The 13,200-nt window shown below is 40.5% G+C and overlaps 1 protein-coding gene across 1 annotated transcript in view; it reads right to left on the bottom strand.

Annotated features, from left to right (window-relative positions):
• Positions 1-13,200, bottom strand: part of GPC6 (glypican 6) — a 1,044,955-nt gene that overhangs the window by 97,739 nt on the left and 934,016 nt on the right. The window contains exon 5 of the mRNA XM_040623810.1: positions 7,346-7,476. Within this exon, the coding sequence (XP_040479744.1) occupies positions 7,346-7,476 (131 nt within the window). The remainder of the gene's footprint in view (positions 1-7,345; positions 7,477-13,200) is intronic.

The raw sequence follows: 13,200 nt of genomic DNA, 5'->3' as shown, positions 1-13,200 counted from the left end.
GCTACTCCTGTCAACGTAGCGAAGTCAGAATGCTGTGTCCGAGGAGGTCCCACACTTCTCTGCATAAGACCTCTTTTTGTCACCCAGCCCCACGAGCCCCATGTTGTAAAGACATATTGTCTAGCTAACAGGTTACGTGTATTAATAAAGAAATGATTGATTTTCACTTTGTAAGGCAGCTAAGCTACTTGGCTGGTGTTTTAAGATCTATTGTGGGATAATGAAGTGAAATGGAAGAGATATGCAAAATGAGTTAGAAGAAGACGACTGACAGAAAGCCATATAATTCAAAACTTTCCGGCAGAACAGGCGGCTGTATACACACAAGGTGGCTCGTCCACGCATTTAAATGTTGGCTGGCTGCGGCAATGACCCCCCGAATCCAGCAGGAAGGCGGCTCCCCGGGCAGGAGGAAGCACTCAGAGCTGGGGTTCACTGTGTGTGTGTGAGGCTAGGCGACGGAATTCCTCCAACCCGACCATCCACCATCGACCACTGACCATCGACTGCCCCTGGGAAGCATGATTCCAAGGAAGGAGTTCTCCTGTTAAGGCAGGAGGACGTTGGAAGAAGATATTCAGGTGAGCGAGAGGGTGTCTCCCTCTAACAACACGCTAAATGTTAAAAACGGAATTGAGTTTCAATCCCTTATTCTTGAGTAGGTTTCATTAAGTGTAATCTTCTCATCTTTTGCCCTGAAGTTAAAGTGAAGGAAAATCTTAAGATAAATCTCCAAAGGTTAGAGATAATCAGGAGTTTCCCTTTATCATCAAAAGGAGGGAAAAAATGTTTTTTTAAATCCTCGTACATGGGAGGAAGGTTAAAACTAGTTTGCTTTGGATGCATTTCTTATAAATGCATCGTAGGCACTTTCCTCAAACCTTCATTTTGCTTTATAACAAAAAGTTGTCTCTTTTTCCCCCCCTCTCTTTTCTTTGTATCTAGCATCTAAAAAAATCTGGCTCTGTTATCCAGTGATGTCACAAAGAGGAATAGAACAGATTCTGGTTTTCTGTATAGAAATGGAGAAATCAAAGAATAAATGATGTTTCAAGGAGGTCACTGGTTCTTAGCGAAATATTGTAAGAGCTGACGGGTAGAATACAAACTTTGAAATCTGAATAACCAGAGAAACTATTCTGAGTATTCCTAATCGAGGCGTCGTGGAGAAATTGCTTTTCTCTTTTAAAAACAAAACTGAGGAAGAAATAGAAATAGAACTTTATAAATAGGGCCATTTGCTTTTTTCTCAGAAACCAGGCAGAAGGAACAGAACCACTTGTCGTTGCAGCAAGCCAGTTAGTCCCTTAATGTGAGACTAATGTGATACCAGGCAGAGGCCACTGACATTCCCCTAAAACCTTCTCCTGTGGCAGCACCGGTGCGACCACCAGGGAGGGAGGGAGTCGAGTAAGTTGCTGACAGCCTCTATCCAACTCCACTCTTCCCTGGAGCTGCCTTCCGAGGGCTTTGTTCATTTGCCGTATCTTCAGTGTCCCGCCATGCCACGTCACAGGCCATGCAGAAATACGTGTCCCTTTCAAGGTGATTCCCCGCCACGCTTTCAAGGTGACACCCGAGCACGAGTGTCTTCAAGTGCAGGTGTGCATACTACACACCTGCTCTTCTGCTCTGGGGTGTGAAAGAGGAGCTCGCAGACCATCACAGATGAGGCGAAACCGGAGAGCCGATCGATGTTCCTTAGACATTCAGACATTTTCAATAACAGCAATTGAAACGTTTCACTTGTAAGAGTGGTTTTGATTGGATATATTCCACGCTAAGCACTTTACATGGACGGTATCATATTACCTTCGAACAACCCAATGAGTAGATATTAATAACATCTGCATTTTTCAGGTGAGTTAATTGTGTTTAGACGGATAATTTGCCCCAAGTCCCACAACTAGTAAAAACCAGATTCGAGGTTGGTCTAATGCCAAAATCTGATCTTAGAACCTTTATGTTATTTTAAAGAATCCTAGGCTGACTTCAAGTACATTTTAAGGTAGTTTCTATTCTTTGTCATTGAAGTCTCTCTGGCATTATTCTTTCACGTTCCAAATTCAACTCAGCGAAATAGACTGTTTCTTCCATGTGTAAAATGACACATTAGGATGGCTCTCCGTAGAATGTAAGCACAAGTAAGACGTAACTCCTGTCCTAAAATAATTTATAATCTTGGAGGAGAAGGGAGGTATGCAAATAACCATAACACAAGAAATAATATGCTTAACTGGCTTGAGAGGGGCACACATAACCTAGGAACTCAAACACTACTGGGATAAAAATGTATTTATTTGAACTAAATTCTAAACAATGTCCTCGTATCTGAAAGAAGATATTTTCTACATGCGAATTCCCAAGATATCACTTATGCCTGAATGTTTTGAAAGAAAAAAGATTCAGAGAAAAGAAAAATATCTGGATGCTAGAAAAGGAAACCTAACCAATAGTGAAGAGATAATGTTCACAACACTGTTAACTGTTTAGAACTGGAAAAGCACATTTCAAAGAACCCTTCATTTTACAGATGAGGAAACTAAGACCCACTAGCTAGAGGCATATTTCTATATTCTCTTTTCCATCCTCTTCAGTTTCTTTCTTTCTTTCTTTTTTCCTTATCTTCATTTGTGCTGTAGATTCAGAAAGAATTGTCTGGAGAAAATTAAGTACCTGGAAGCTACCCTACTCTTCTGTAATGGGTTCTACCCTCAACTGTAATAAGTATTAATTGAATGGATGGTTTCAATTGGAATTTAATAAGTCTTCCTTCTTAATTTAGATTGTATCTGACAAACCAATCTTTTCCTGGATTAGGTTTGAAATTATTCCTAATACAGTTAAATCATATCGAGTGAGATCAGTTTCATCTTCCCTGATAGAATAAGAAGGAGACTATCAACACATCTGAAATTCACAGGCTGAGACTCAGTAAGTTTTGTTCCCTCTTCCCTTGGGGAATTTCCACACACCTGCAAAGTTCTTTGACTTGGGTTGGTCACAGAAGTGGTAGAATAATGAGGGCGCTTTCCTGTCTGTGATGAAGATGGGGAAGCTGGTGAATGTAATAAGCTCGGTTGGGGCTTGAAGAATGAACGAACGACACTTGTTTCTCATCAGAACATTCCCTGTAGTGTGTTTTAGGCAACAGCCCTCCCTTAGAAGGCTGGATCCTCCAGTGCTGAGGTATAGGTGGACCAGGTGGGAAGACACTTATTGAGGAAACAATGGCATGCTGGGAAAGTCTTTCTTTGGATCAGACCATTTGCAGTCGTAATCCCAAGTCTGCCCCTTGTTAGCTGCATGACCCCAGGCAGGCTACTCAATTCCTGTAAATTTAACATTCTTGACCTATAAAATCAGGAGACGGATACTCTACAAGATTGCAGCAGGGGTTTGAAATAAATATGTAAAACATCTAGAAAGAGACTGACATGGGGCAGAGGATGTGTTTTGTCTTCTCCTGTATTCCTCACGCCTGGTACATGGTAGGGTATTTGTTGAATGAGTATAATAGGTGCTCAACTACCCGTGGCCATGATGATTATCACTGTTACTAGGTGATTATTTGTCCAAAAAGAACGAGCAAAGTTTTAATGTCCTGTTGTCTCCAGTCTTTAAAAATGTGTACATACATGTATATATACACATATAATGATTTATATAATATATATTATATAACATATAATATCATATTATACGAAGAATACACAAACTACACAAACCAAGAGTTTGAAATAGGTGCCATAAGGTTATTCCCAAAATTTTATAACTTGATTATACAACTTGGTGTAGCCAATGTATTTTTTAAAAAAATTTATGTATTTAAAAGATTTCTACACCCAACACAGGGCTCCAACTCACGACCCTGAGTTCAAGACTCGCATGTTCTTCCGGCTGAGCCAGCCAGGCAGCCCTAGCCAATGCATTTTTTGAAATGAATGTCAGTGTCCCTTACACCTAACAGTTTGGCTGTGGGCTAAATAGGAGAGGAAAAAGGATCTGATAATATGTATAAAAACAGACCTAAGACAAGATTGGAGCAGGAGCATACTTGCTGGGCACAGATCTCTTCATTGGTCAGTAAATCCCACTAATGCAGGATCAGTGAGTAGGTACAAAAATGAGCTCTTCCCTCCTGCAGGTATGATGAGAACCTACGGCATCCGAGGAGGGGAATTTCATATCTGAAACTGGTGTGTTCATCTTCTGCCTTCAGACAGAAAGGGGCAGATGAAAGTAGGCTTTTATGCTTTGTACTACCACAACTTCAGGAAAGGCTGGAAGCCATGAGGCTGGATGAGAGAATGATTTCATTAGAGTTGAGCATGGTGGGAAGTGTTAGGTAGAGTTATGAAGGGACAGAAAGACAGACAACTTGAGTCCTTTTGGCTTTGCCACCCTGTTTCCTCAGCTTCTCATGAAGGTTTTATACTGAAGGTCTTTGAACTTTCTCTTAATACTTGGTCTCTTCAGCAAATATTTATTGAACTCCGCCCCTGGATGAGACTGGCTTCGGAGACACCCTCATTGTTATAATGCAGCGATCTGGCAATGTGGGTCCTGTCATCAGAACCCTCCTCTGTGTACTCCTTATGCACCATGAGGCCCCCTGTACCTTACTTAACCTTTCTAAGCCTTGGTTTCCTTATCTGGAAAATAAGGGGGGGGGGAGTTCTAGCTCATCACAAGCATTGTTATAAATATTATATAATATAAACCACGTAAGGCCCAGTATAGTCCTTTGAAGTAAGCATTCAACCTATGATCTAACAGTTATAAACCATTGCCTTTCTGAAAAACGTTCTGGAATGACTGCTAACAGCAACTGGTGTAATAAGGTAAATGATTTTCCAAGGAGAAGTTGCCAATCATATCCTGGAATAAAAAGTCATTTTAATTTGTAGGCTTTACAACTCTCAGGATGTCTGCCCACTCCCTGCCCCTACCCTCAATTGGGAAATAGCTCTGGCCTCACTCAAAACCTTATCAGAATTTAAGGAAGCTTCGTTACACAACCATTCCAGCTGAAGCGGACATCTAGAACTTCTAATTCAGTGAGACCATTTATGAACGGTGACTGAGGGTTCCCCTGAAAAAGGAAAAATACATGGGGTGCCTGGGTGGCTCAGTTGGTTAAGCATGTGACTCTTGATCTCAGCTCAGGTCTTGATTTCCGGGTTGTGAGTTCAAGGCCCGTGTCAGGCTCCACACTAGGTGTGGCGCCTACTCAAAAAAAGGAGGGGGGAATACAACCCTCCAGTTCTTGGCAAGAATGTAGATTTTAGACTTTAGTTCATGTATAATTTCATGGATGTGTCTTATATGGAAAATGAAACTACCTAGTTCCAAATTCCATGCAATAAAGCCTCTTGTGGAACACAGCCATTCTATCAGCAAATGCTGCTGGTGTTTCCCGCTAAATGTATCCAAATTCCAGCCACCTGTTGCCTCTCCGCTATGTTCGAGGCTGGCTTCGGTCCTTCCTCAAACCCTCTTCCACATTGCAGCCTGCCTCTCATTCCTCTGTCCTGCAGAGCCCGGCTGCTCTCCTCTCTCTCCTTCTTTAACTCACTCCCCTTTGCCCTGTGTCAAGACTACCAGATACACATTTTTTAAAAAATTTCTAGCTCATTTGACATTTTTTGTCCTGTTATTTTATGACCCGCTATACTATACCCTCTCACGTGAATGTACCCTTACATGCCCTGTATTATTTCTACTCTTGATTTTGACATTTCTTACAAAGAAATGTGTCTTTTTAAAAGCACATTCCTTATTAACAACCCTCCTATTATAATGTAGTTGGACAAATTCCACAAAAATGTCTCATCCACATTCTGGTAATAAAGAGAGTCCATCTGACCTCTCAGAGAATTTTTAATAGAGGAACTCGAACATGTATGCACGTGCTCCAGTGGAGAGCCTTCTAAGAAGTGTGCGGTGGTCTCAAACCTCTTTAGTCTGAGTGCTTCTTACGCCCTCTTCTCTAGGGCTGTTTTGTATATCAGCAACCACTGCTGGGATAGTGGCCTCTTAAAACAACATGAATCCGTGTCCAGGCAATAGATTTGAGAGGAATAAATGATTGCTATTTTTTCCCAGGAAAGGAAGAACATAGCTTTTTGTGGAACCCCCAAATATGTTATTTCCTCAATGGGTGGTGGTAATTTGGGGGCATCCTCCTTTACACAGGCTACCCCAAGCTCATTAAAACCCAGAGCTAGGCCTGTAAAACTCTTGGCCTGTCCGTCTCCCAAGGAAAGAGAAAGGGACCCAGGCCAGATTCTTCCTTACCCTACTTCCTACCAGTTCACCCCGAAAGCCCCAAACTGGTTTGATTCAGACTCAGCCACGGAAACCTAGTCAGATTCCATGGCTCTCTTTCTGCCCTGTAATCCTCCCCCACCCACACACACATATCCCCTCCTCCTTGATTATATCTGAAATCTCTTTCACAAAGGATTTTAAAAATCAAAGAAAGCTAAGCACGCATCTCTTTGCCTGACATATTTTTGTGTGAATGAGACTTTCAATTAAAATGCAATCACTCAGTCACCAACCAGGTTTAAAGGACCGATACAGATTTGGTTAGTGTGGCATGATAGAGAGACCAGTAAGAAGAACGTAACGGCTTTGTGCAGTCATCCTGGTGGCGAAAAGGGGGCGATGAAGAGCAGGCTGGAGACCCTTTGCAAACTTCTCAATTTTGCCGAAGGCAGGTCCTGTTTATCTTTAATGGAGTGGGGACAGATAAAAATGGGGCATCCGGTATTCGTGCATTCTGCAGCTGCAACCCCAGAAACCCAGTCTTGTATGATTTATGAAAATGGGCTTCTCTTCTTTTAATGTGTGCTTGACTTCATACAAAGGAGCATTTTCCCCTGAAGATTCATTAATGAAGGTTACGCCATAGTCTTAAAAAGGAAAGTCAGATGAAATGTTTAATTATTTACGATTGAACATATAGAACATTTGCCTGGTTTGCACAGCTGAAGATATAATTAGAAGTTCCTAGAGAGAGAACGGGCTGAGGGTGTGCAGGAATTTCAAACATATTAGAAAGAAAATTTCCCCCAAATTACTCACAAATGTGAGGGATTAGTCAATCTACCTGGGGCTCTCTGAAATTCCATGATTGAGTGGCTGAGAACGAAGAGATTGCTTCCTTTCTCAGTGCCATTTTGTTGGACGTTTTTAATGAAGCAGCAAATTTGTAGCTCAATAGGAAAAGCTCTCCGACAATGTATTAGGATTTATAATCCCAGCCGACATATCTAGTTACTTCATTTTTAGATTACTGCACTCTCCTTATTTGTAGAAATATGACTAATGCCAATACCTTTGCAGACACCTGCATGCTGTTTTCTTGCATGTTCATAATGGCTTCAGAGATCTTGACATCTATTGGGTCCATGACAGACTCAATGTTGAATGGTCCTTCCAGTCTCTCTGCCACCAAGAGCATCGCATCTGTTAAAATACAGGAGCATGATTTATATGAGAACAGGGAGTTCCGGGTTGTTAACCTGTGTTTAAACAGTTCCAATGCAACTGGTTGAAAAATAACCATTCGCTCAAAATTTTTATTTGCTTTTATATAATCTGACATGGGATGGATGACTAAGTATCAAAGGAGTATTTTATTTTATTTCATTTGAAGATTTAACGTTATTTTACATATATAAAACCAGGCATCAACATGAGAAAATTAGTTCATATAAAGGTTGTTGAACGTCTCCAACTATCCCCCGTGAAGTTAAACCAACAGAACAAATATAACAACAAAACAATATTAGGTCAGGGATTGGCTACATTTCAAAAATGGAGTCTAGTCTCTTCTTCTGGAGGGGGAGGAAAATTGAGAATGCTGGAGAAGAAGTACTAACATGTGGATTTGGGCGCACAAACGTTGAGACCCTATTCAAACCTATCTATGAGAGGGGGAGCATTTCTAGATTTCCCAAGAACAGACCAGTGCCTCCTTGGTGCCCTTCCGTTTTAGCACTTCGGCATCCTTTGGGGATAGAGACGTCTGTTACTTGGTTTTGTATAGTCAAGGCTTATAATGGTGCCTACCACACTGTAAGAACTCAAAAAATGTGAAATGAAATTGTGCTGAATTAAACTGAAGTCTTGCTTGAGAAGCTTTAGTTTTCTGGAGAAGATGGTCATAGTGATATGTTGACAGGAGCTCTGCCTGAGGAGCTGGTAGCCCTGAGTTCTCATCCTTGCTCCATCACTAACTAGCACAATGCCTGTGGGGGGAAATCTCTGAGCTCACCTGGCCTCAGACTTTATACACTGGTCAAGTGTATGAAAGGGACTAGTGATGAGGATTCTCTCAGCATCTATGGCAAGGGTTTTTTGCCCATTCATGTACCACTGAAAGCTGGCTCACTTTTGTCTTTAATATTCAGGGCACAGTTTGGTAAACTGCCTCCATCAGGATAGCCAAACAGAACTTTCTGTGATGACGATAATGAGGCTGTTGAAACTTAAAATATGGCTGGTGCGACTGAAGAATTAAACTGTTAATAAATTAGTTTGCTTTTCATTAATTTAAATATAATTTTTAAAAGATTTTATTTATTTATTTGAGAGACAGAGAAAGCTAGACACCATGAGCAGAGGGGAGGGGCAGAGGCAGAAGCGGACTCCCTACTAACGGGGAACCTGATGCAGGATTCGATCCCAGGACAGATCATGACCTGACCAGAAGGCAGACACTTAACTGACTGAGGTGTCCAGGTGCCCTAATTGAAATATAATTTTAAATAGTTACTTGAGACTAGTGGCTGCCATATTAGACAGTGCAGCCTAGACTTTTCACATATACATTCCAGTCTTAGATTTCAAGTTTTTCAATTGTTAAATCTCTTGGGAGCTAATCTTAAAACGCTTCCCTTCTTTCAAAATAATACATGTTTATTATCAAACACTTACAAAATACAGAAGAAAAACCCCAACGACAAAGGAGAGAAATACACTCATAATGCCACTTCCCAGAATAACACCAGAATAGTTTGCATATGCCTTGCTTTTTTTCTTCTATGCATAAATATTTTAAGCATGCAAGAGGAAATATACCATCCATATATCATATAATTTGCTTTCTAAATATAATATATTATTGTTAAATGCTTTTTATAGTCGTTATCTTATAGCGTTAGTATGAAAAAACCAAATTTTATATTTATTACATAACCAACCATGCATGCTCAATCAAAGTCCAACATCAACATTTTTTCAGGGTTATAAGTAGTTATGAATGAGGCAGATTAGAAACCTTTTAAGAGAGATGAATTCTTGTAAGAAGGATACAGTACTCTCTGGGAAGCAAAGCTTCACATTTTTAAAGAGCACGAGGTTTTGTTAACAACATCAGCTCTAGCACTACCCACTGGCTCTCTGTGCCAGATTCCAGAACTGAGTCTCTGCTCTACCCCTCGTGTAATGCCCCCAGAGTGAAAGCACTCGGGGAGGTCCCTCTATTCCACACACCCCCATCCCCGGTACCCTGTCCCATAGTATTCTTACTACGCACAAGATTTTGAGTGTGAACAGACTCACAGAGAACCTGTAACAACAAATTCTCTGATTTTTTCCCTTAGATAATGCAGACTTATCTGTATACGTCACAGCAGGATCTTATAACAAAAGTAACGAATTCTCTGCATCTTACTGACCTAATTATCCGGCAGTGCAGCTGGCGGAAGCACATTGCGGGGTTGTAGTGTTTTGGTATTGAAGATGTTTTCCCTTTAAGGTTTTAAAAGGTGGCTAACCGTTGTCTCAGAGCTGATCTATTTCTTTTATGTCGTGATATGTGTTTTGCATGTTTATTAAAAATAATCCCCTTTACCGTTATACTTTCCAACAGGTCTTTTGATGATGATAAATTATGACGAATGAGCAAGTTTCTCTAGATGGGTGCATTCTGCTAGAAGAATCAAGAAACCTTGTACAGAAAAGAGAATTGGCCTAATGGAGTTATTGAACAAATGCACTTAGAGAAACCAAAACTATGGGATCCTTAACTTTTGTTTTACAGACGTATTTGGTAAGTCATCAAACAGTACTGGTGTGTTGCAGCATGTTCATCCGACCGGAATGGGCTGACTTGAGGCAGTGATACCTCTGGCTCTCCTGAAGTCTGAGAGCGACTGTGCTCTGGGTGGTAAGGACAAGTGTTTGGATTGGATGCTAAGGTGGTAAGGACAAGTGTTTGGATTGGATGCTGAGGTGGTAAGGACAAATGTTTGGATTGGATGCTGAGGTGGTAAGGACAAGTGTTTGGATTGGATGCTGAGGTGGTAAGGACAAATGTTTGGATTGGATGCTGAGGTGGTAAGGACAAGTGTTTGGATTGGATGCTGAGGTGGTAAGGACAAGTGTTTGGATTGGATGCTGAGGTGGTAAGGACAAGTGTTTGGATTGGATGCTGAGGTGGTAAGGACAAGTGTTTGGATTGGATGTTAAGGTGGTAAGGACAAGTGTTTGGATTGGATGCTGTAGTGTCACAGTTTGAAATTATGGGGTTCTATCATCAAGCAGGTAGGTTTCTCTTTGGTGATTTCAGTCTCTTTGTTCCCCGCTCGTTCCCCACCAGGGTGCTGGCCTGTTAGGTTTCTGCATCTGCAAACGCATCTCCTCTTTTTAGACTCTAATCACAGTGAAAGTGCTCAGGGCGAGCCTCTCCAGGTCACTTGCCTATGTGGCCTTGGGAAAGTGCAGTCCGATCAATGAGCCTGCATATTAGACATAACCAAATGGTCCCATTTACAAATTGCCTGCATATTAGACATAACCAAATGGTCCCATTTACAAATGTATGTCCACTCTTCTTTTTCTTTTTTGAAGATTATTTATTTATTTATTTGAGAGCAAGAAAGAGAGAGAGTGGGGCAAAGGGAGAGGAGAAGCAGACACCCCGCTGAGCAGGGAGCCAGAAGCGGGGCTCGATCCCAGGACCCTGGGATCACAACCTGAACCGAAGGCAGACTCTTAACCCACTGAGCCACTTAGGCGTCCCTCATATTTCCATTCTTTATCTCAATTCATTTACTTTGTTATAAAAAATAATTTAAGATGATATATTTTTGATGTAGGTAGGTATTTGTTTTAATTTAGATCAGCGGTCAGAATATGCTACTTTAAGCTGTTATGTGGTTTACGCTATTACTAATTATATATATATATACTAGTTTATATGTATAATGTATACTAGTTTATATATAATATATACTGATATATATATTATTTATATATAATATGTATAAACTAAGTGATCATTTTTCAATATATATGTATCAAATCATTATGTTGTACACCTTAAAAATATATATAATATATATAAACTAGTAAATATATACACACACTAATTATATACATATAATTACTAAGTAAATTAAATTTTCCTTTGAAGACTCAAAAGTCAATGTAGATTGGCTCAAAATCTCAGAATCATTAAGAGTAATAATGTGCATATAGTTAACAATACTATATTCTACACCTAAAAATTTGTTAGGAGGGTAGATTATATGTTATGTGTTTTTTATCAAAATACTAATAATGGAAAAGAGCAGTAATGATTATTGTGCTCATCAATGACAGAAGTGGAGAAAAGGCAACACTTTTACACTGTTGGTGGGGATGTAAATTGGTGCAGCCACTATGGAGAACAGTATGGAGGTTCCTCAAAAGATTAAAAATAGGCCTACCACATGATCCGGCAATCCCACTTCTGGAAAACCAAATCACCATCTTGAAATATATCTGCATCCCCAGTGTTCACTGCAGTATTATTTATAATAGCCAAGACACAGAAACAACAGAACTGTCCATTAACAGATGCATGGATAAAGATGTGAGATATACATATCATTCAGCTATAGAAAAGGAAGAAAATCTTCCATTTGCAACAGCATGGATGGACCTTGAGGGCATTACGTTAAGTGAAATAAGTCAGACAGAGAAAGACAAATACTGTACGATCTCAGTTATTTGTGGAATCTAAAAAAATCTGAACTCATAGATACAGAGAACAGATTGATGGTTGCCAGAGGCAGGGATTAGGAGGTGAGAGAAATGGGTGAAGGAAGTCAAAGGGTACAAATTTCAGTGAATTAGTCCTGGGGATGTAATGTACAGCATGGTGACTATAGTTAACAATATTGTTTTACATACTTGAAAGTTGCTAAGAGAGTAGATCTTAAAAGTTCTCATCACAAGAATAAGAAAGGGTAACTGTGTCATGATGGATGTTAACTAGACTTACTGTGGTGATTATTTTTCGATATATATACACGTATCAAATCATTCTGCTGTACACCTTGGACTAATACAATGTTACACATCGATTATATCTCAATAAAAATGAAAACAAAACAAAAACACCTCTCCTTAAGATACAATCATCCCTCTGCCCAGTTCCCTTTTTTGTTCTAAATATACATGACAGGGCTTCCCAGGGCCACAAAAGGAAAAGCAGCTTTTCAGAAAACGCTTCTAGTATTTTGCATTTCCACTATAAAGGGTCCAGCTTATAGCTCCTGTCTTTGGAAGTCTAGTTTAGATACATTTTGGAAGGAGAACATGGCAGCGAGACCAGAGCTGTCCAGTCCTGGGACGCTGTGTAGGCCTGGAAGTGAGTGGCCAGTCTCCCAGGACCCCAGACCTCAGATGGTGAGAGGGTCCGTATAGCCCACTGTGCAGCCAAGAGCATCCCTGCCTGGCTGGTTTTTCTCCCGCTGCCTGGGCAAGGCTGTCATCAGTCAAGCTCTCCAGGTCAGGAAAACCTTCCCTCTTCTTTGGGGCTGAAGGAAGCCATCCCTCTCTCTCCTCCCAGTACCTTTATGACACCAAGGCAGTAGTTGGTAAGCTTCTCTGCAGTCAGTTAAGTTACAACATACCCGTAACTTACTCCAGAGGCTGCCATCCTACACTGTCTTAATTATCTCCGTGCCTTTTATATTTTGAAATATTTGGAACATTATTTTTAACTGCGCTCTTGGAGCTGTTATCTATGGCCAATTAAGCCAGGACAGTGCTAGCATGTCCGCTAATGATCAGCTGATCCTTCTGCACATATTTCCCATGCCGTCATAGTTTGTATCTCTTTAAACAAAGGACTGTTGTCTCGCTCAAGCAATATACATAATTTTTGTTTCTAAGTGGAGATGAAGTTTAGATGAG

This window comes from Ursus maritimus, unplaced genomic scaffold (genome assembly GCF_017311325.1).
Source record: "Ursus maritimus isolate PB19 unplaced genomic scaffold, ASM1731132v1 scaffold_10, whole genome shotgun sequence".
Classification (NCBI taxonomy): domain Eukaryota; kingdom Metazoa; phylum Chordata; class Mammalia; order Carnivora; family Ursidae; genus Ursus; species Ursus maritimus.
The sequence above is the reverse complement of the archived record's forward strand: the minus strand, read 5'-3'. Positions and strand labels throughout refer to the sequence as shown.